The sequence below is a fragment of the Diuraphis noxia genome, unplaced genomic scaffold (genome assembly GCF_037042655.1).
Source record: "Diuraphis noxia isolate RWA-SAM2 unplaced genomic scaffold, SU_Dnox_SAM2 contig0003, whole genome shotgun sequence".
Classification (NCBI taxonomy): Eukaryota; Metazoa; Arthropoda; class Insecta; order Hemiptera; family Aphididae; genus Diuraphis; species Diuraphis noxia.
The window spans coordinates 7550297-7576569 of record NW_028301713.1 but is presented as its reverse complement, the minus strand read 5'-3'; the positions used below and the strand labels follow the sequence as shown (position 1 = coordinate 7576569).

At 35.4% G+C, this 26273-nt stretch overlaps 1 protein-coding gene across 1 annotated transcript; it reads left to right on the top strand.

The window, feature by feature from the left end:
* Nucleotides 1–990: 990 nt before the first annotated feature.
* Nucleotides 991–23138, top strand: LOC107163087 (uncharacterized). Its single transcript, XM_089222954.1, has 2 exons — nucleotides 991–1796; nucleotides 18464–23138. The coding sequence occupies exons 1-2, from the start codon at nucleotides 1517–1519 to the stop codon at nucleotides 19984–19986; spliced, it is 1803 nt and encodes a 600-aa protein (XP_089079080.1). The 5' UTR covers nucleotides 991–1516; the 3' UTR covers nucleotides 19987–23138.
* Nucleotides 23139–26273: the final 3135 nt, after the last annotated feature.

Here is a 26273-nt window from a genome sequence, read left to right as displayed (position 1 = left end):
TTGCCGCTAACATATATACATATACTCGAAGCAGTCATTATATTACGACTTTATACCGTGATGAGTGTATACCCCGTTATACATGGGTGCTATGTGCAGAAAATCAAGTCCTTTTTCACAGTGCCCTAGTACTACCTGCATGACCCACTCGCATTGCGGATCGGAACCTCTGAAAGCAAAGTGCACACAATATTTATACGCTGCTGCAGTTGTTGGGTAGGGGTCGGACTGCGACAGTGCTGCAGCAGGGGTTTACGTATACGTATTATGATATTATACGACCGGAGGAGAAGTGGTGCGACGCATTGTCAGCGGCTTGGACGAGTGGTGATGGCGTATGGGGGGAAAGTGTGTAATTTCGTCAAAACGACAGAACCCGCGGCGGCGGCAGTGGCGTGTTGCATGTTGTGTTATGGAAATAAATAGCTTTCAATCGACGAGCAGAGCACAGTCCGTGTCTACTGGTGGTAGTTGCTCGTATTATATTATTATTATTATTATTATATATACACGACGACGACGGCGACGTGTATATACGACAGGGTGGCGGCGTGTGTGCGAATAGGGGTTGTTGGCGACCGATGCGGCGGCGGCCCACCCCTCACCGTCGCAAAACTATACGACTACCCCACCACATATATTTGATGTGTATAGTATTGTGTGTAGGGGTTGCGCGCGCGCGTATTTACGTGTATACTAGCGTGCGTGCGTGCGTGCGTGGCGCGGGCTTCCGCGCTCGTGTGCGAGGGGCGCGCACGACCGTACGCCCGCCCGTCGACGCGGCCACTACCCGTCGCCGCCGCCGCCTCCTTCATCACCGCCACCGCGCAACAGCGGGGCCGCAACAGGCGCCGCCGGTGGTGGCGCGCGGTGCGCGCGCACCCAATAATAATCACCCCCTTCGATAGGGCGACACCCCCGTGGCGCGAACGGGGTGGTGGGGCGTGGAGGCGACCGCAGCGTCTGCAACGGCGGCGGTATAAGTGCCGGCCACCAAACATTTCCAAACGCACTCGCGTACCAAACACTTCGTCTAGTCGCTTCGGTGCTCCTCTTCGCGCTATCTCTTTTCTTTTTTTTTCTCTCTATTTCTATCTGTCTCTCTATCTGTATCTGTCTATACTACAATATCATATCTGTCCGTCTGTCTTCCTGTCCGCGTTTACAAGTTCTAAATCTATTTTATTCCTTAATTCTAAAATTATTTTATCATTTTTTTTTTTTTTTTTTAAATTTATCCTTCTCCTTTGATCCCGCCGGACCACCGCGATACGTCCGTATATTTACACATCGAGACACTGAAGTGCGATCAGACATTTTAATACTATATTTACCGCGATTAACGACGTATATAAAAATACATCGTAAGATTTAAAAAAGTTAAAAATCGTACGAGTTTGCAAATAAAATATTATCGTTATCGGCTGTAACTATATTAACGTATACCTACTGTAATATATCCGTTTCCGCGACCGAAAATACCGCCGGCCCGAAGGAACTCGGATGACGGTTGGCCATGCCCCGGTGCCTGATGCCCAAGAAGTGGAAGACCGCCGTGGCCAACGAGTGTTCGTGGGATTACGACAGCAGGCGGCCGTCGTCACCGCCGCAGCCGCAGCAGCAGACGAAGTCCAGTGGTCCACAATGGGAACCACCGGTGACCGTGCTCTTGCACCACCATCAGCACCACCACCATCAACAGCATCACGCGTGGGGTCCGTCTAGCCCGCCGGCCGGAGCCACTGCGCCGAGTCCGCCACCGTGTTGCACCGGCACAGCTTTTCACTATCTCACAGGTATTTTCAACTTTCATATTACTTATAATTATATATGATTAGGTAAACTAAATCCCGTTATTGTTAAGTTATATCAATAGTGTCGCGGAGTGGTCACTATATTGTGACGAAACAATATAAATAAATTCGATAAATTTGTTTTATCCTCCATTTTTTTACTTTTCGTATAGAATATTGAAAAAAAAATTGGATAAACAAAATACGCCAAATACGAGACCGCAAATAATACGCTAACGACGACATTCTAACAGTATACCTATAAATATTCGTGCGCACAGACTCAAGAGTCGAGTCACACATTCATCATATAGAGTCAAGAGAAAAATACGATTTTTAAAAAAAATTTTCGATAATAATTCATTGTGTACCTATATTACATCATTATTTCCATCGACATAGAAGAAAGAAATAAATTATGCGTATATTATGGTAAAGGAATTCAAAAAATATCGTCTTTCATCCCTTTAATAAAAAAAAAAGTTTACTTGCTTTTTTCTATTCAAACCCCTTATTATTAAATTGCTATTTTTGTAATGAATATTTCCATAATAAAGTAGGTGTATCAAGTTTTGTAAACGCATATAAATAATATACCCTGCAATAAATCAAAATAAATAATAAAAAATGAATAGTTTAAATAAAAAATATAAATGATTGGTATTTTCAATCGGATTGATATCGAGTGATTTTAAACAAACGTAAAACTTTAATTGAAACAAACGGAGTAAGCGTTAAAAAGGCCCGAAAGTAAACAAATGTTTTACCCAGTTTTCTTTTAGTTGTACAAGCCACTTTTAATTTCATAATTATATGTTTTTCTTTTCTATCTGATTTTATATAAAAGTGTATGATTAATAATAGTCTGAGTTTAAAACAATGCAATACATTAATTGTGATATCAAATTAGTATCTTCGATGAATGATGTACGGGTATAGGGATTGTAAAAGAATTTAATTTAGAAATAAAATGTATACTCGTATGGTTCATAAGAACATTTTTCTAGTATCGAAACGAAAAAAATAATTCAGAAGTCGAGCTGTGTTACATTTTTTTTTTAATTATAGTTTATTGCGTGAATTTACCAGCAATCATACACGTATAATTTATTGTTAAGGTCTATTATTGTGAATCAAACCGGTAAATAAAATTATAAAGGGAAACTACTGAACCAAATAAGCGAATAAGATTTTTATCGACCAACGTAACCTAAAAAAATTAAAATATTTTATCATGTAAATGCGAATTTAAAACCCCGTATACTTTTACCTCGTAATTGTGTATTGTTTCATTCGTAAATAAAAAAAAAATTAAAAGCTTATTATTGCAGTTAACATTAAATCGAAATATTTAAACTCGCGAGACATAATTTGTCGAAGCTTAATAGAAAAGATATATATATATGTATTACGCGTGTATGTACGACAAATTGATTTTCAATTTTTTAAAGCTCTGCCATTATCTCGTGTTTCCATATTTTTTTCTCGCCTCCGCTACGCCGGTATAGGGTACATAATCATACGTATATTTTATATATAATATTATTGACAAACCGTTTAGGTTTACAGCGGGTCCCATTTGGCAACAATATAACGCCGAAAATAAACCGAATCCCAAAACCCTGGCGATACGCACACAGATATGAACTTCCCCCCCCACCGCTACGAGCCTGTATGTCGGGGAGGATAGCATGAGATATGAGCGAGGCAATCCGTGAGCGAACGACGAAGAGGGTGATGCCGATCGTAAAACGGTTTTTGCACCTATAAATCGTGAATCCGTTTCCTGAACGTTTGAAAATAATAATAGTAATAATAATGGTGCACCGAATTTCCCACCTTTTTTTCCGGACCTGTATATATGTATAATAATATAAATGTAATAATATATTGTATCTAAATAATAATAATAATAATAATAACAAACGGCTACCTGTACAATCCACACCGATAGTTCATAATATATGTAAAATGCATCAATAATAATGTACCATGTTCTACACCGGTCCTCTTCCAATAAACTCACAAACACGAAATTACAATAATATTATCCGGTCATTGGATATTTTTTTTCCGTCCCGTTTAATGGCACTTTTTTCGTGGATTATCCCGAACAAAAAAAAAACATCGGCGCGCGGTTGTTCCAAATTATCAAGGGATCAAAATATAACCGCAAGAACTTAATTTTCCGCTTACCACGAGTGAATGTATATAATATATATATGCAGTGGACTTTTAACCCATTAAGTTTCGTCTATCGTTCACTTCCCGCCCGCCCACCCTCTTCCGCCGCACTAAATTTGTAATATTTATGACGAAAAATATCGTTTAAAAGTTACGACACTGTTTTCTAATAACAGTTATTATTATTATTATTACTTTTATGTAACCGACGGCTACATAAAGTTTATGTGACTAAATCGACAAAATCGCTATTACTGTCCGATAATATTATTACGACCGTATTATTATTCCTATGTAATCGATGTGTATATAGGATGGTTATACCTATTAACACGATTCATTCCAAACTGTTATAGTGGGTAAGTATAGAAATAACATTTATACTTTACACCACTTTAACAATTAATCTAATTATTGTGTTAATATTATTATACTTTCGTATGAGTTTTTTTTTATACACGCCGACGACACTTTTATACGAAAATACAAATCTAATATCATTTTTGCAATGGTGTACACTTTTGACAGTTTTTTTTTTTTTCATAACTTTCCGTTTGAAAATTGACAAAACAAAAAAAACACAAACTGTTACCTTTGACAGAAAATTTAATAATATTTGTAGTTAAGTCAAGAGCGAAATATTTATTTACCTTTTTATTCCCGTATAGCCATAGTATAAAAGTATATTCCAGTACATTTGTAATGAAATAATTTCATAATAATTTTCTTATCGTGTATATTGATGGCTAAATCTGGAATATTCAAAATTACATGCTATAATAAGAGATAATTATAATACAACAGTTGATATTATAGAGAGCACAGACGATCGCAAACACTTGATGCACAGTCGTGTTATTTATTAGTGTTACAAATATTAATCCCTCATCGCGTGCCATACTCTATAATCTCTCTCTCTCTCTCCCATTATCTCTCTCTCTCGTTAAAACGTAGGTACTATAATACGATAATATTATACAATGTTTCTGTTTCAATTTGGCAAATGCAGTTTGCAAAACCACACATTTTATAGTGTAAATTAAAATATTACACTCAGCTGCCGCAGGACAAATATTTCGGATGATAATATACATTTACATAATATTATTGCAAGCGAATCGATAAAGAAATACGTATATATAATTATTCTCATCCAGCATGTATTGCTATTATCAGTATTGCAACATATACCTATGAGTGCTACAACTATATTATTATTATTATTATGAGTATAATATATAATCGTATATTATATGGTGTGCGGGAAATCAGCTATAATTATAGAATAACAGAGAGATGTCAACTATAAAATATTACATTATAATTATATGACGTATTTCCGTCGTGAGAATTTAAGCACACGATGACGGCGACTGCAAGTCTACACCGCAATATTATTTATCATATTGTTTGTGGGTATATAGCTGCTGAAAACTGAAGTCTCTTAATTTTACTATCGATATATTAATTAGGTGTATTATCCTATATAGTAAATAATATATGATAAAGTTATACGCCGTATAAAGTCGTTTTCGCGGACACAAAACGTATATTATTTACAATTCGCGCTCGCGTTTTTTAACCATTTGCTTCGGCAAATTATTGTAAAAGAAGGAGAAAGAGAAATGGAAAAAACAAAAAATTAAATCGCCGGTAACCCGTTTCGGCGGTGAAGGGGTGGGTAAACAGCGAGCGCGCTCCGATCGCATTAGCTAATGGATTATTTCTTTGCGCCGCGTACACACACGGCCGCCGTGGTTGCGAACAATCGAAGCGGAAGAACCGTCGGCAGAATATTTCCCCGAGCAGAAGAGATAACATTGACGTGACTGCGCCGTAGGCACGCTGTATAATATTATTATAGTCATATAGCCACGATGGTGCAGGCATACGTGCACACACTCGCGGTCAGTATAGTTTACTCGCATCGGTGATGCATGTATAGGCACATGTGGGTGGGTAGAGTTGGTGGTGTAGGTGATGTGGGCAATACGCCATTATAGGTATTATATATTATACTATGCGAATCCCGAACGCGAATCATGACGTTACATTATATTATGGTATCCATATGAACTTACCTCTAACTTCTAAGCGTATAAAATAATACTAATTTCGTAATAATATTATATGGAATATTATATTATATAAAGACTGCAGCATGACAATGACTCTCAACTATATTAGTCAGATGATCATATTTATAATATTTTTCTCGCATAACTTCTTCGAATCACGTATTTCACTGTATTTGACAGCTTTATGATATTGTGATCTGCTCAGACGGTGCCTATATCATACAGTAGCGGTATACTACATACTACGTAAACGGTATATTTCACGATTGCTTTTTTAATTTTTTTTTTCATCGAGTAAATAATTATTATTATCATACGGTACAATCGATTTGAGAGCCCCTCGTCATCGACATCGTCTGCATGGACGTGACAATAATGCACGACTACAACTCGCATGTATAACCTAACCTATACAATAATAACGTTATATATTGGAAATAGGCCACCGGCGAGGGTTGCGCGAAAACAATATAATATAATAAATAATAATATAAATTCGTGATGGGAAGTCGGGGTTGGAGGGGGGGGAGAGTATATTGTTCGAACTGGTTTTTTTTCGTCATCGCCGCCCGCGTGTCACGGTTCGCGTTTTTACCCGCACGTTGAGGGGAACGTGGTTGCAGCGGGTCGAACCGCTTTTACGCGCTTGTTGCACTCTGCTCTCGTCGCGCGCGCGATCAACAGCTGGTCGATCTCGGCACATATAGCTGCTGCCGCTGCTGTAGATCGGTGTTATGTGTATATATATACGCACGCGTGGCATATATCTGGCTAGGTGAGTATGTATATATATATAGTATGTACAACATATATATTAGGGGCCGCGAACTTTATCGGAGGGGTCGTGAATCCGGTGTAGATTATGTGTATAGGGAGTAGAAAAAAACACACACACTAGCGCGTGTGTATAGGTAAAGGGATGTGCTAGGGTGAAGAGGTAGGAACCTATACACATATACTAAGACAATGTTATACACAAAGTGTGTGTGTGTGTGTGCATATATAGGGCTCCAGCCCGGTAGCACCTGGCACGCGACCACCGGAACAATATGCGCGCGCGCGCCCCGACGTCTATGAGTTATTATTTATAACACACACACACATTATATATATAGGTATAATTAAACAATTGCAGCTGGACAACTGGTTCGCGTATTATATAATATTATACATTATGCGTGCGGTGGTGCCGGTGTAACGGGAGCCGTTCTGCCACCGGTCGTCGGCCGAGAACATGATAGGAAGGAGGGAGAGGGATTAGTGCACTCCTAGCCGGCCGGTGCATCACCGCTATGTTATTATTATATTATTATTATTGTATATTGTATAATAGCCGTCTGCGAGAGAGCAAACGCCTAGCCGGTCGTCGTGGTAGACGTGTAGACTGCTGCTGCAGTTGTTCGCAGGGGACACAAGCGCTTGCAGCAATAATCGCCATGTGCAAAAAAAAAACACGAAGCGCGTATATAATAATAAGCCACCGCCACGCCACCTTCCCCCGCTCACTCGTCAATTGGCCATCCAGAGTCCCAAAGTCCCGGTTTGACGATGCCGCAACAATACGGCTACCCTGCACTCCGTCACAACTTGTGACTTGTGACTCACAAGTCGATCTAATCTCATTCGGTACACAGTTTAGCCAAAGGAGAACCAATTTAAGCTAAATAAAAAGTATTGATAATAACGTATTATTAATAAGCTTTAATAATTAATAATCGTATTTGTTATATTATTGTATATATTATATTGTATGTACATAATATAATGTAACTAAACGCATTTTAACAAAAATATTAATATTTAAAAAATTTAAATAGTATATCAATTATGTATGGTAGGCAACCAAATGTATTATTCGGTATCGATAATTAATAAAACTGCATGTAAATTTCTTCGTGTCATTCCAAACTTGTAATAATATATTGAATGTTCAACATTCAGAATTAAAGTTTCTTTTTCCTTCGCCCTTTTATGATAAATGTTCATTAAATATTATAAGTCCATATGTTCTATTTACCGATTTACGGCGTGTTCTACGCGAATCCGACCTACGCGACGAAAACCAAAACAGTTTGTATTTTATCGCATCGGACGAATCGTATTGCGACAGAACAGCATGGTCAGAATAGAATTCGTTAGCACGAGTCACACTCGTCGTATTCATGTAGGACACGGCCTTATACCGGTGTAGTGGGCAAGAGCCATCTTGACCGGTGGGGAGGGACTATATCTGGCAAATTAATATATTATATAGATTATTTTTTTTTTATGGTGAACTAAATGAGGTTTTTATAATATTTTCATTTGATTTTTGCCTTTTGTTATATACATGGATTTATATGTATTATATATATTTGTATGCCCCCATCGAAACTTCCTAAATTTTTAAAGAGAAAACATATCAAAAATATTAATTGGTAATCCCATAAGGTAACTACTAAAATATATACGTAATACGTGATACGTCATATTGAATTCTACTGGAAAAGTGGAAAGTAAAAAATATATAAACGATGCGTCGAACGGCAATCATAATAATAATATGCAATGTGTATAAATATATATAATGTATATATATAAAACATTTCTATCACGCGCGGCGGCGCTTATATTTTTCATCTCAGAACTCAGAGCTTTGCGAAGCGTAAACAAACACTCTACGCGACCGACGTTTATCGGTGTGTTTATTCGTAGTTTTTTCTGTGCAAATATATAATAATAATACGTATATGAAACGAATACTGAAGAAATGATGACTAAACGTTCACCGGGTTTCATCCGTATCGATAAAATTCGAATATTATTCAAAATTCAAACACATAATTATAATAAATATTATTTTTGCAAAGACAATGGATATACGCAGTCATTCTGTGGAGGTTAAACGTTCACTACACCCGTTTAACGATTCACCTTTAACCGCTACCAACTATACCCTACTATATAACCTATACAACTATATAACCGCTAATATTTTATTATATGTTTTATATATTTTGTTTAAAATATCTTACGATTTAAATTAATTTTACTGACAAGCATACTTTTACAGTTGTATCAAAATATACGTGTTCAACAAAGAGTGTATTCTCTATACTGCACACTGTAATAAAACGTTGTAGATACAAGACGTCAAGACTCAAGACTTACCAAAAAATAAATAAATAATAATAACATTTTTATCATATCGAACCACTACGTTCTACTTCTATATTCGTATAATATACAGTGACTCTATTTTCACATCTGCAGCAGTGGCGTCTTATTCAACCGTAATTTTACAACTTGCCTTTTTTCATCGCAATTCACAGTTCGTTTAACCTTTTATAAATCGACTGATTGACACCGCGTAACACCACCATCAACTTCACCGCCATCACCACCACCAACAACAACACTGTTACACCATTGCCAACTCTTTAGGGATTTTTCATAGCGGTCGTTTATTCAATTGTGAAAGTAAATAAATATTTTTATGTTATTATGTTATTATGTTTTAGTGTTTACTTTGTATACATATAAAAAATATAACTTTTTTTATTTATTTATGCATTTACTATAGCCGAGAGAATTTAAACGAACGATTATAGGATCACGGTAAGGTATATTTATCGACCGCAGATTTTGTTTATTTTTGTCGAGTGATGTGTACCCCGGGAGGTTATTACTGCAGCAGTGTGTATTCTACAAAAAACGCTGCGAACGACAATAATATCTGATTTATATTATGTCATCTATAGTTTATATGTTTTCCCCTGCACGCATTCAGCGTATACCCATACCTATACTTACGCGTACCTACGTATATGCTGGTAATACGACGTGTAAACAAGGTTGCTCCTCCAGGAAAAGAGTCACGGGCCATTTGTACGGGATTATTTGGCTATGACATTTTTACGTTTGCCAAAGGTCACGGGGGCCTTACGCTTTATGGTACCATTTGGAAAGGAACGGTTGCATCGTCATGTATTATAAAACGTTTTTCTTGGTCGGGCGAAGCGGGCGTGAGCGCAAGAGGGAGAAGAGGCTAAAATAAAAGTAAGAAATGGGAAAAATTGTTGTCTGCGTTTAGAGCAATTTAAAAACGAGACATGGACACGCGGAACACAAAAGGGGGTGGCTTTTCTCTCGGGCAATCTAGAAAAACAAGATTTGCTCCCGCCGCCGTCACTCTACTCTATCCTTCGGGAATTTATATATAAAGTTTTTTTTTTCACTCGTCCTATCCCATATTTTTTTTTTTTTTTGCTCCCCTCGCCTAACCCATTTTATACCTTAAATAGGTCCCGCGATTCTCCAAGCAAAAACAACGATTTTTCTTTTCCCATTCTCTATCTCTAAACTCCCTGAACGGCCATAATTGAAAGTCTTAGAGGTGATACTGTATATATTATATTGTGAAAGTTTTAAATTTCTTTTATCTCTACCTTTGCATGCCACCGCCTGCATATTACAGTCGTTCGGGCAACATTTGAAACCGATTTCAGTTCCCCTCTAGTCAAATATCAAACATAATATATTATGTATAATAATATTAATAATATTATATTATAGTCATGAAAAAAAATTCGCCACTATTTCCCGCTTACATGAATAATAATATTATAAAAAGCGTTTAACACACATACACACGCAATCGCTTGCCCTTATCAACAGCGTATTTAATTAAAATTAAATTTGTGGACATACTTGACATTTCGCGAGTCTGCAGGACCATCGGCGCAACGAGTAAATAGTTAGTGAGGGAGTAGGCGGGTGAGAGTAACTGGGTTCAAATTTTTTTTTTATGATGATGATATAAGAGTAACTGGTTATTGTAAAAAAATATATTTAATATATTTTAATCTGCTACTCACGTTCATGTCATTCTTATTATTGCGTTTCAAAACGACATTTCGTACCCGATAGATCAACACATCTTATAAGTTATAAGTATTGATATTAAATATTTCGGCATTCCTGTTTAATCATTGTATAAAAGAGAAAGAAAAAAATTCAGCAAATTTCAGAAACTTCTGGATAATAATGAAACTAATATTTAAACAGCATAGAAAATAGATGTAACAGATTGTTACAGATTTGTATACAATACCATCAATCATCATAAGCATCCAAAAGCCGAATATTATTATCTACAGCAGCTAGGTCTATAGTCTATGGTTTCTGTTACAATCTGACCGTTAGAAAAACGTCAACAACAACAAACAACAATATTATAACATTTATAACTATTTATTTTCGTGTGTATGCGCGTCGCGCGTGTACTATAATAATAATAATACTACTACTACTATTACTACTAATAATAATATAGTACAAGCAAAGTCGCGGAGGATTAAAAATAAATCGTACCGATAAGAGACACACTGGGCCGCGGTCGTCGTCTATCACGAATTCACGAGTCACGACCCTCGCCCATATTTTCGCGTGTGCGTACGTGCCAAGAGAGGGGACTGGAGAACGCCCGTGCGTGCAATCGAGCAGAAAGCCGACAGACCTATGTATAAAGCCGAAAACCACAGAAACGTAGTTTACAGGCAGACGGACTTGCGCATTAACAATATCCCGCAGACCATTACAGATGAGGACTTGTTACCCGTGGATTGACGTCTTGGTTTTTTTTTAAGGTTAAGAGGTAGGTTGGTGAGTGCTCAATATCATGGTGAAAAACAAATAATAATAACCAAAATATTATTACTTGTAAATTATTATTACTAAAAATTGTTTACCTGGGTCGATGGGTAGACTTTTGGTTACTTATATGCGAGTTAATTAAGATTCATTTCTTCATCGCTGTAGATAGGTGTCAAACAATATCTATTGTACCTACTAGGCGTACAGCTGGGTTGTTCGGCTCGTTTATGGGTTGGGCGAACATGTTGGACAACGTTTCGAATACGATCAATTATGCCGAGTACTTATGTGCAGTTTTTCACGCCGTCCACACGACCAGTACCACGTTACGTCTATCTCACAAGAAAATTGTTTTTCTGTTAGGTTTATTTTTGTTTCAAACGTTCTTAAATAATAGTTTTTAATGTCCGCGTGGATCTCAGTCCGCTCATCTACGGCGACGATAATATTATTATATTTTAACGATGTACGCACCACGCACACACACACAGGTAATATTCGCATGTACGCGTTAGAATTCAAATGAAACGACGTGACAGGTATCACACGTGTTGATCTTCCACCTGTTGGCCATATGTTTTTATCCTGTAGACATCGATCCCCGCACGCGCCACACCGGCAACCAGCAGTCGTCGTGGTGGCGGTGGCGGCGTCGGCGGCGGCGTCGGTATATCCATCGATGACTGCTGCCGCTGTTTTATATACAGAGTCCCCGAGATTTTTTTATTATAGATAACGAAACAATTATTATTCTCCGATCCCTTTTCATCGCGATCGAATTATCCTAAATTCGCAGACGTCATTTTTCTCGTCCGACCAGAGACCAGTGTAGAATCATTTTCGTCTGTACGAAGTCCAACTCAGTATTCGTCAAGTCTTAACACAACCACCAGTTCTGTCATATCATGTTTCTCGTCAAAATACTTGAAGAAGGTATCCGTATGAGACAATATCATTATTTATGTGTATTATTAGATTATTGTTATTTTGTTCAATATTCAATATTGCTTTCGCGTCGTCGCTCGTCAAAGATTTCGATACAGAAACGGTGTATGGCCGTCTTTATCGAAAAACAAATATTCTACATTTTATATCATCATATAATTTACATTAGTAATTATAATAAATCATTCGGCGAGCGTCTTCGTTTGAGCGAAATAATATATTATATAAATTGGAATGCTAAAAACGATTACAAACAATAATAATAATAATAATAATAATAATAGAAGTAACATTTAAATTATCTGTACACGAATAGTATTATAATTTATTTAATTACGAAACAATGATTATTACTTGTGAACGGTTTTGCGAATTAAAAAAAAAGAAATTATAGTGTGACCGGAGGGGTACTGGAAAAACATCCAAGTATGCAAACAATCAATTAAAATTAATCAAGTAGCACTTATTCATTTTCTCGTTTCGTTAACAGCCTCCGCGCGTAGAAAATGTATCGATCTCGCGAAACGTACAAAACGTATTATATCAGGAAAAAGTCCATTATTATAGGTAACACCCAAAAGTACTAAAATATAGTAACACACACACACACACACACCGACACCGATACGTACAATAATCGTGTCGGTTATTAATAAAAACCGACTGCATAAATAATTCATTAGATGTAAATTGCTTTTCCGACGGGGAATTTACACCACGTTTACCAATCGGATTAACGATACTGCGTGGCGCGGCACGGTTGATAATAATATAGCTCTCGTTTTCCAAAAGGGACAACTATGCAGTCGGAATATTGAGTTACCCGCACAGGTGAGTGGTATAATAATATGTATAGTGTATAAATGAAAGGATTTTCCGTGTAACTATATTATATGTATTATTTACATTTTGTATAAGGTACGAAAATTAACATTGGCCGACCGACTGTAGATAATAGATATCCACGCAACAGAATATCCGCCATAAAATGTACACTAAAAATATGTGGTTTTCAATCCAGGTCCTTCCGAACCAAATAAACGTTTACATATATCAACGACATATCAATATTATGTCTTTTTTAAGCTCTGCATGATAAATAATAATATCTCTCATGGCTTATATATACACGTGACTCGAAATATGTATGTATATTTTGATCGAGATTTTATGATCATTCTTACAATAATAATAATAATTCATTGTATAATTTATACCGAACAAATTGTCGTTCGTTTTATTGTTTTTCGCTTAATTATTATAGCAAACAAAGTTATTGCAATATTTTTGACAAGTAGAAATCATTAATAAACGCGTTTATTTAAAAATTAAATTAAAAACTGTTTTAAATTAAATTTGAAAAAAAAGGGAATGCGACAAAGTATTCGATTTAATTTGAATTTTTCTGAATTAACAAAACACAATGAATTATAAAAATTTAAGAAAAACAGTGTAAAAGAATAATAAAAGGAAACAACCGTTTCTCTTTCGAACTAAATAATATTTTGTATTTTTTTTTATCCAATATCATAAAATATTCGGTAGAAGACATAAGCGCCAAAACGAGATGTGAAAAAATAAATAAATTCTGTCGTACGAAAGTACCGAAATCCCTGATACCTCGGTGGCTCAGTGATTCATTCCAGAACATATATTTTTATGATTAAATATTTTTAAAATTATTGTCGATTAAAAATATTTCCGAATACCTAAAATATTAATTAAGAAGCAAATAATATATATTAATAAAAACCCATTAAAAACATTATATAGTGTACATGTTTATCTTGATGGGTGCATTCATTGTTAGTTTGAATCTGTTCGATTAAATTATACAAATGCCTACTGAAATACGCACGTTGCACGTATTACATCTAGTATATAATTATTGTTGTAAGTGCTTGCAAGCTGTAGGAAGTGGGTACCGTAATAATACTGTATTTATAACAAACGCATTATAATAATGTTTAGTTCAAACAAATAATTGTAGGTACGTTTATACACAATACAAACCGAAATCATTAACGAAACGATTTTGTTTGTCGTCCTCTATTGCACTCAGTTTTATTATTATTCATATTATCTACTTGAGACTATACACTCAGCCAACGCGGCAGCGCCACAAGTAACGCGAAATACGACATTAATAACCAATATGTACCTCGGTAAAGAAATTGCGAACGACTTATTGCGACGGGTTAGGGTAAACGCGTGCATGTGCGTACCTGTACTCGTATATATACAGGGTGTCCCGCGAGGATTTACCCATTGCGATATCTTACGAAATAATGGAGATATCAAAATTCTGGTTTTATAATAAGATTCATAGGGATATTAACTACAGCAATTACTTCATTTTTAAATTTATTTTAATGTTTTTGTAAAAAATTTAAGAAATATATTTTTTTATTTAATTATTTCCAAAAAAATTAAAGATGGCCTTTTGTAGAGCTTAATTTTCTGAAAATATTGACGTTTCAAAATTTTATTTAAATTTTATTTATTTAAACATTAATTTCCTGATTTTTAATATTTTTTCTAGTTTTGAAGAAATAAAATATGATTATAAATTTATAACCATTAGGAACACGGAAGATAATATTCGGCCGGCCGTATGGGAATGCGCGCGGCGCGGCGGATCACATGTTTGATAACATTACGGTGTTAAATAATACGCAATTTTTCGCGAAACTAAAAAAAATATTCAAAATCAGGAAATAAATGAAATTAAAATTTTGTAACGTCAATATTATCAAAAAAATAAAATCAACAAAATGGCTATCTTTATTTTTTTTTTAAATAATTAAATAAAAAAATATATTTTTTAACTTTTTTACCAAAACTATAAAATAAATTAAAATATGAAATAATTGTAGTTCTTATCCCTGTGAGTCTTATCACAAACCAGAATTTCGATATCACCATTATTTCGGGAGATATGCAATGGGTAAATCCTCACGGGACACCCTGTATATATAGGGATTCGTGGAAAGTTTTTATTGTTTGCCGAACAATCGATATGACTTGTGTATTGGTCTTCTTTTTCTTTTTCTTTCTCCCACCCACGCCTCCACCACAATCCCAAACTGACTATTTTGCTATACGTGTGGGTACATTTTTTTCAACAGAATTTCAAAAGCGTGCGCTGTATAATACACGTCAATTCGAAATACTCTAGTAAAAAAAAAACTCAAGACGACATCCATTAAGCTAATCTGTTGTGACCGCGGCCCCTCCGACATCTATATATTATATAATATGTAATATTATTATATACTGATACCTAAATACAGTGTATAACAGTAAGATATGACGGAATATCATAATATATATTTTATATGCTTTTACATGTTTCATTTATCATATATTTCTGTTACACCTTGTGAATATTATATTATATTTTTAAATATGGTCTACCCGTCTCCCCTCTAGGAAAACTATCACGCCATGTAGGAACATATTATACTCGCTGAACCCACGGCGATACCATATATTTATATCAACTGCAGCATCCATATCATAATATTAATATGTAGCGCTCGAATGACCACAATCGAACCTACACGTGTGATAAGCGGGAAACCGCGCTAATAATTGCACGTGAGACGCGTAGGCGGAAAAGTCGTTACCTATTATTATATGAGAGTTATATTTTAATAAGTATGATTAATAACTATGTTCACTTACCATTGGTAGTTGACCTAAATATAATCGGATCAGTGTTGACACCAACTTTAAAGCTGTGATAGTTGTGATATATAACTGAAACAAGAAAAATAATATTTATAAATATAGTTAAAAATGCTTATTGTTAAGTATACATTTATTTTGAAAAATTATGCGTTCCTAATGTATTTTTAGCTTTTTTTTTAAATAATTATTGTATACAGAGTGTCCCGTGAGGATTTACCCATTGCAATATCTCCCGAAATAATGGTGATATCGAAATTCTGGTTTTGTAATAAGACTCACAGGGATAAGAACTACAATTATTTCATATTTTAATTTATATTAATGTTTTGGTAAAAAAGTTAAAAAATAAATTTTTTTATATAATTATTTCAAAAAAAAATTAAAGATAGCCATTTTGTTGAGTTTATTTTTCTGAAAATATTGACGTTTCAAAATTTTAATTTCATTTATTTCCTGATTTTGAATATTTTTTTTAGTTTCGCGAAAAATTTCGTATTATTTAACACCGTAATGTTATCAAACATGTGACCCGCCGCGGCGCGCGCTTTCCCAAACGGCCGGCCGAATATTATCTTCCGTGTTCCTCTTTATTACTTCAAAACTAGATATCGCAATGGGTAAATCCTCGCGGGACACCCTGTATTTATAAATTTATATATTTATTATTTACTTTATAAATTGTATATGTCTTAAATTAAATACAATATTTATACGGTATTTAATGTTGATATAAAATCCACTTTGTACGACAAAACGGATTAAAATATATTGTACAACGAAATGTTTAAAGTGGGTTATTTTTTTTCAAACTATATTTAGTCGTTACGCGTTTAAAAACTATTTCTGAAGGGGTTGTTTAATATTCAGCGCTCGATACACAAATGACAAATATTTCAGCACGAAAGTAATTAATCAGACATCAATTAATAAATAAAAATAATTTTTAACATTTTAAAGATGCAACATTTTATTATAATAATAATATATTATAACATAGCTGGTACACGTAATTGTCGTGAACAAAAACGTGTTTTTTAATCCCGAGACTATTTCACCAAAAGAAAATATCTCTCGAAGACGTTCATTATTCACGACTTAAAACAACTATTATACTAAACATTTTTATGCTCCGCTCTTTTGTCTCCCCGTTTTTTTAGCGCACGCTTATTATTATTTGTTCCGCGTCGCGTTCTTTATTATTCGTTTGTATATTCTCGCGATGGAGTTCACAATGAGTTTACTCTCAGCGTAATGAACACGGATGGTGGAAAATTCCTTTTAAGTCTAATTATACGAATTTACGTCGAACGTTTATATAGATTTGTTCGCATATCTGATATAGTTTTATTTTCGAACGTCTGTATAAAATTTGTTTTTTATTTCTATACGTAGACCGGACGATAAAACACGGTGCGGTTGGCGTGCTCAAGTTTTTCGAGCCCCTTTGGAATTCTATTTTAGCGGCTCCCTTTCGCTTGACACCCCCAATTACGACAAATACAAAAACTATAATATAATACCATTTGGCACGTATATTATAGTTATCGTGATACTATAAACCATGAAATCTTATTATATATATAATAGGTACCTTGCAATGTTGCAAGACAATTTGTTAGCCTTCGGTAGAGGTTTCAAACTCTCCTAAATAATCGAGTAAAAATACATGAGAAAATAAATCATCGATAATTACGCACCGTCATCGTATATTTTGCGGTGTAATCCGGCTGGTAAACCTGTTACCACGCGTGGTTAGGTTAGGTATATATTTTAAAATATTTAACTACTCCACCGCGTATGGCTAGAGGTGGTTAATATAATGATGTGATAGCGAATTGACTACTATAAATTATACCTAGTGAAATCGTCTTCACCTAAATAATATTATTTAATTTATTGTGAATAACAAAAAAGTTCTGAGCAATCATGATCCACAGTGATGACAAAAACCTAGTAGACTCTAATCTTCTTCTGTAATATACCACTTATTTCCATCACTATTAACAATTAAATACCTACCAATACCTACCCGCGATTATGAAGGTTAATACCTACAACAAATTTAGTCACTCTCCTTCGACCGAATAGTAATAATAATAATAATATTATGAAACGTTTGTCTCTTTCTGCTTACAGAGTATGCGGGAACCGTTAAAAGCGAGTACCCGACGGCTACCGACGCGCAGGCACCGCAGTCGGTGGTCGCCGCCATGCCGTCCGCGCGCGAACACCATCATCAGCAACAACCACCGCCGCCACCGACGCCGGCCACTGCCACGCCGGTGCTCACAGTACTTCAGTACCAGCGGCCGCGTACGTACACTAGTACCGGAGTGGCCCTGTCGTTGCCGCCAAAGAAGAAGGACATATACCGGCCCTATTCGCTGGACGACCACAAGCCGATCAAATGGCCGCGACCCGAGGAGGATATTAATGCCGCGCAGGCCATACTCGACCTCAGCGCATCGACACCAGTGGTCGTTTGCCGGCCGCCGCCTCAACAACTGCAACCACCACCGCCGCCGCCACCACCACCGCCGGCCACTCAACAACATCTACAACCACCGCCACCACCAACTGCACCTCTTCAACAACTGACACCGCCACAACAAGAACAACAACAACAGCAAATAGTGCACGTCATACCGGTGGCCGCCAAACAGCAACCGGCCGAACAACTACAGCAACTGCGCCCGCCCCCGCCCGCCATTCCGTTGCCGGTGACCACCACCGCGGCCACCAGCAAAACGGTTGCGTACACGTACGAGGCGTTTTTCGTCAGCGACGGCCGGTCGAAACGCAAATCATCGGCGGCCGCCGCAGCCGCCGCGTCATCTTCGTCGGCCTCATCCGCGTCAGGCGACGAGTGCGTCGTCGGCGACAAGTCGTCCGGCGGCGCGGCAACCGCCATCGGCGCCGACATTAGCGCCGCGTCGCCCGGCCGACCGTCCAAGTACACGTGCTCCGAGTGCGGAAAACGGTATGCCACGTCGTCGAACCTGTCCCGGCACAAGCAGACGCACCGGAGCCTGGACTCGCAGTCGGCCAAGCGGTGCAACGTGTGCGGAAAGCCGTACGTCAGCATGCCCGCGCTCGCCATGCACCAGCTAACGCACAAGCTGACGCACGCGTGCGATGTGTGCGGAAAGATGTTCAGCCGGCCGTGGTTGCTGCAGGGCCACCTCCGGTCGCACACGGGCGAGAAGCCGTACGGATGCGCGCATTGCGGCAAAGCTTTTGCCGACCGCTCGAACCTGCGCGCGCACATGCAGACCCACTCCGGCGACAAAAACTTTGCTTGCCCGCGATGTTTCAAGTCGTTTGCTCTGAAGTCATACCTGAACAAGCATCTGGAGTCGGCCTGCTTGCCCGTCGCCACCGCCGCGGCCGCGCCTTCGTCTCCCTCATCACTTACGTCGTCGTCTTCGTCATCGTCTTCGTCTTCGTCATCTTCGTCGTCGTCGTCGTCGTCGTCGTCGTCGTCGTCGGCCGCCGCCGCCGCCGCAGTCACCGCCGCTGCACAGTCACCATCGCACCAACAACAACATCACCCGCCCGCACATTTGCATCATCTTCAACAGCAGCATCACCATCATACGACTGCCGCCGAAATCACCAATCTCAACTTGTTGCGTCCAACGGTACTGCACACTGCCTGAACCGACGCGCACGATGCGTGTCGAAAATCCTGGTCATTATTGTAAATTTTTTTTACTATATAATAATTATTATTTTCATAACATTATAATATTATCATATTCTGGTCGTACGTTATAGTCAATTTTTTCGGAAATCTTTAAAATCTAGTTCATTTTTTTATTATTATTAAACGGTTAGGGGTGGGGTTTATATATTATAATTATTATAGTATTATATTATTTTCACATACAGACACTAGTCACGAGTTTCTAGTCAATTTCTAATCCGTGGATAATATTTATATGCTTATATACAAAATATTATATTATTTACATTTATATATTTTTTTTATTATTATTATTTATCGTGACAAAATTTCAGAACATATATTATATTATTTTATAAATTTAAGTTTTTCTTTTCTTTTCTTTTTTCATTCGCTAAAGGGGCGTGCAATAGCGTGATTTGTTTTGTTTCGGTGTTAAAAAGTCAATTTTTATTTGAATATATTATTACTATTATTATTATATTACTATTTTATTTTTAATCATATCATGTTTTTTTTTTTTTTATCAAGCGGACATTGCATGAAATCTCACATTATTATTATAGCCTCTAAATAGTCTTGAAGTTTAATACAAATGTGCGGTTGGTTCCTACCTTGCCCAACCCTGTGTATAGATATAGTAAAATATTTGCCAGTGGTTGATTATTACGTATATACATATTATTATTTGTAAGCATTGTGTATTATTTAAACACGTTGAAGCGTGCGGTTTCATTCTTTTTATACATTTATGTCATATTGTACTATAATTTTAATTCTTTTTAATTTTAATTGGATGTATACACGCGTATATGTTAGAGTGTGTGGTCTAGTCATTTAGATTAAGTTAGAGCTACCACGGGAGTGGTTGAACTATAGTAAAATATATAGAGAATGCGATCTCAAAAAAAAAAATAAAATAAAATAAAAAGATTGAATATTAAAAAAAAATTGACATAATTAATTATGTTATACTAATACTATATTTACTATAAATAATGTATCTTGTAAATAAAACTTAATAGGCAATAAGTGATTTTTCATATAGTTTAATAAATTATTAATACAAGACTAAAATAATATGTGGTAATCATGTGGTCATAATAATGATATGACATAGTCGATGTTGGGAAAACTCCTAGTAAATATTGCATTTACCCATGTTTTTGTTTGAAGCCCAATATTTGAGATTAGATGGAAGAGATTAGAGTACAAAAACTGAAACACCAAAAATTGTTTTTCTAGACTAAAAATTAATTATGTTACATAATATAGAATTAAGAAAATGTTAATATAGTGAAAAAGCAATAACGTAACCAACTCGTCTGCTCAATAATGTAATAAAACTAGAAAGAAAAAGAAAAATGTAAGAACAAAAAAAATCTTATATTAAAAATTACTATTAAAATATTATATTTCTTTTGGAATTTCAAATATTATATATTACAAATATTTATATTAGACGTACGTTTTCTCTACACGTTAATAAACACTATGATATAATTTATTTCGTTTTTGTTTTCTTCTCTTTCTATGTCTCGATATATACCTATAAATATATATAAACCTTTGTAAACTTTATATTTTTCGTCCAAAACCCTTGGATTCTCGTGTAATGTTAAGATGTTTAATGATGATATACTTTTGAGGAAACTCATATATTTAAGTACGTATTCGAAAAGCAATAAAATTGTAGAGGGAGAAACGGGAGCGTGAACGATAACGCCTTCCGGAAGCCTCTTGTAGAGCGTAGAGCAATAATTTTGTGAAACCTATAGCAATATATTATAACGTAATATATTATTGTGTATTGTGCATTTGTATTCATTAATTAATTTATATTATTATTTTCATTTTCATTTCGATTTTTATTTAGAGTTGGGCGCGGTGGTAATAGAACACTATTATTATATAAATATTATATAATAGTTTTATTGCTCGGAAGTGTATATTTTTAGAACGACCGGGAGCCGCCACGTCCTCCGTTTTGTTTATATTTGAATTTTTTTAATTTATCGAAATAATTTCTTTGTTCATTTTATTTTTTTTATTATTATTATAACGATATGTTTCCATATTATATTATAATATATTATTGTACACCTATATAATATTATATTTATATTATATACGCGCGGCGGTGGTAGTGATCATAATATTATCATCACTTGCAGTGCATCATAGTATATTATAGGTATACATATATATATATATATATATATATATAGCCGCAGCGCGTAAAAATAATAATAATGATATTTTTGGACGCCGTTTTTTTCAATGATCAAAAATAAATATTGTTTAAAAACACATAGTGGCCTTGACGAATTTGTTTGAACGACGATAACGTAACCGAAAATTTATAATATATATCATAGAGAGAGACAGACAGACCGACAGACAGGGAGGATAGTATCATAATATAATATTTTGGACGATTAATGTTAGACCGGAACAGACGTATATCCCAACACCCGCTGAGGGTAAATTTTGATAAGCACGTGTTTTATTTAAATCAATGGAATCATCGCGGTCCACACATAAATATTACGGTCGTCGATATTCAGACACATTATAACAATAATTTAATAATAATATGTAAAGTGTTACTACGATATTGCAGCGCTGCCTCCTTTTGTCTATATAGACAAACGTTTTCCCGATGACAACTTATTATTATAAATTACAATAATATACTAACAAAATATGTATATTGTTACTATGTTATTGTACTCGGCGAATTTTTTTAACCTTTTTTTCTCGATTTGACCGCGATTTTTGTGTTAACGATATATCTAATAATATGATGTGATTGGAAATCATATATTGTAATATCACGAAGTCCAACCGTGTACGATTGTATGGTAAATCAGCAGAGCAAAAGTATTCATATGATATTATATTTTAGGCGCATTAATACGTAAGTCGATTGTTTGTTTGTTTTTTGTTTATTTCAATTGAGTAGTCCAACTTAGAATGTACAAGAATTAAAAATTATATATAAATTAAAAGATGTTTGCAAATTGTTCTTAACTCACGATTGAATAAATTAAGCTTAAAAAAAAAAATTATAAAAGCCATTAGCCGAATATAATTGTATATATTATATTACATTCAAGATCGAAACTCAGTAGTTTTGCTCAATAATTATTATTATTATTACGTACGTGTAGAGTTCGTATAACGAAAATATTTTAAATATAAATGTTATATTATGATTGTCCGTGTCATATTTGTTTGGGGAAAATTATAAATTATTATTGTCATAGATTTAACGATGAAATTACAATTTATTTAATTATTTATTTGTTTGTTTAGTGATTATATTATTATTATATATTATATTAAAACTAGTGGCAGCGAACATTTTTCGCATACCTATATTTTATTTCGTAGTGTTACGTTCTCAACAATATATAATATTATTATTATTATTGTATATTTTCATAAATAAAATTATTAAATAGTTGAAAAAAATAAAGTTGGCGTTTAATTATTTTATAATATTATATAGATATTACTTACCTATATAATATCATTATCCGCCGTGACTATTTTTGCAGCTCCTTAATTTGAGTTATTAAAAAACTAACGCGTGCGACCATTTTCTCGCCTATTATGAATTCGTGAAGTGATGTGGCAGTTTTAAAGACTGCACGTACCACAAAATATCTGTTTAGCACAATATTATGTACTGCGGTCCGCGATTGTTCGTCATCATCGACCACGGTCTTATCGCCATGACCGCGGTAACGAGCGCGAACGGATCGCGGAACTCGCTTTTGAAAGCCATCAACTCCTCATCCGAACTCCGACGTCATGTCGTCATTGTCTACAATGACCGCCATCGGCATAACCTGATACGGTCGCGGCGTGATAACAATAATATTGCGATATTATATTTTTCTGGGTTTCGATAAGTTTTTCTATACGTCTCGGCTGCACCGAACGGATATTTATACATAAAACTGTTTCAAGGTGAGCGTACGAATATAATATTTGTATATATTATATTATGGCTAATGGCTATATATATATATATATATATTATATACCTATGTAGAACAATATATTAAACATTAAACGCTACACGTGCGTTATAAAGATCGTATAAAACTATAAGATATAATACACAGATCGCCCGTTATTGCGTGTTATAAATCACACCGAAAAGCGTATACGAAATGACGTACCTACGTAAGTGAAAAAAGGCAAGCAAGTCATACGGTCGTCGTATAACCACAACAGCAGTGGTATTATAGGTAGGTATTGAATTATTATTATTATTATTATTATATTTATAATAGTATGTGCATCGTTTATGCGCTAAAACAACAACGATAGTTATAATAATAATAATAATAATAATAGAATTTGATCGCACCAACGTGACGTGTTATATATAAGACTTACACATATTATTATTGCTATACCCACCGTATCCCGTCCTATTATATAGGTATATATATTTATAGGTACATATATTATATGGATTATGGATATATATGCGCATACAGTGTACAGCGTATATTATAACGTTCGCGTGCATTTTCCGGGGCGGAAACCTGCAACTGCCGCAATGGGGAAGAAAAAAAATAAAACTTGTGGAGTCAGCTTTATATGTATTATATACGGAACGAAATATACGACGTCTGCGGTGATATTGGTGGGGGGGCGATGCGAGGTGAGCCGCGCGGGGCTGACGGTTATTTGCGTTGATGGCGGACCAAGGAGAAAGGGTAGTTTTCACCCCCCCCCCCTCACAGAGTAATATATATATGTTCGTATATAATATACGTGCCTTGGCGCATATACACTGCAAAAATATATGTATAGCTGCTTTAGCCTTTAGACGGTATATCCGATATAAACCTCTCGAAACTGTATGTATATATATGCACGCGACTCGTCTGTCCCGCCCCCGCATGCACCGCACTGCACTTCAAGTGGTTTTTCAGCGCAGACCTCTTCTGCTTTTTAATTGTGCCGCCGCCGCCGCAGTGGTACCGCAACGTGCGCGTCGCCGTGACCGGACGAGAATATTGTTACATTATTATTATTATCTACCTAGCTGGTACATTGTATAATACATATACATATATAGTGACCTAGTGTGCCTTTCGAGAACTTTTTTTTTCTATTCAACACACTACGTACGTTACGTATCATGACATATCATTGTATATTATTATGTATTATATATATACGAAATGCTTCGTTGCTACAATAATCGACCTGAATATTTCACTCCATCTAAACAATTTTCGATCTAGAAATCCAGAAAATAGTGATTTTTATAAAACTGAACAATACCTTCCTACTATTGTACTATATTATATACCTATACACAGTAATAGTATAGATTCTTATCGAGACAAACGTCGATATCCTGATTATTTTCGTTGCATCGAACTAAATTAAATTCCTCTTGAAATTACCATTACAATATGAAATATAATGTCTAGGTCTTACATATATCTTGAACTTTTTCCTATTTCTCCTTGCAAAGATTACATACTGATCAAACTATTTATTTATACATTCACAATTCGTCATGCTAGTATTTTCAATTAGTTATATTATTCTTATTTGCACTACAAACGTGTGCCTATTGCAATTAGGTTACGTAATATTATATTTTTTATTTTATAGTTTTATAATTTAGGTGAATATATAGATGGTTTATTTTTAACGATGAAACTTGTGTTGATTTTTACCAAGTTCAAATGTTTGTACAAATTTAAATGTTACAAGTGAGATTTGTGGTAGCAAAATGCAAGAACCTTTTAAAATATTCAAAATAAAATCTGAACTGGTCAATTTATTAAAACTAAATAGTTTAGATGTCAAAAGATAGGCAATCTTTTATCTTAATTTGTTTTATTCGTTGATCCGGGCCATCGATGATATTACATAATCAGCTGGCTCTGGGGATCGACTGCTAAGTTCTGATTGAAAGATCCACCTAAAATAATAAACGAATTTCAGTTTAGGTCCATATTATAAAGAACCGTATATCTACGAGCAATTTAAACGTAAAATCCTTCAGATGGCAGATACATCTTTTTTGTTTAATATTATCATAGGTACTGCAATGTATAGGTTATTATAAAAAAAGCTGTTTGTTGCTACTACATCGTGTAAAGTGTATTAAAAATCGTATTTCAAAAACTACGTCATGTTATTTTATACCCAGCTGAGCGTGTATATTGCATAATCATAATATATACCGCCATACCGGTGCATAATGTTATACATTTA

Bases quoted from the DNA above. Each gene is read 5' to 3' on its own strand.
- LOC107163087 (XM_089222954.1), top strand. From the start codon at position 1,517: ATGCCCCGGTGCCTGATGCCCAAGAAGTGGAAGACCGCCGTGGCCAAC. The intron at 1,797-18,463 runs GTATTTTCAACT...TTCTGCTTACAG, and splicing joins AGCTTTTCACTATCTCACAG to AGTATGCGGGAACCGTTAAA.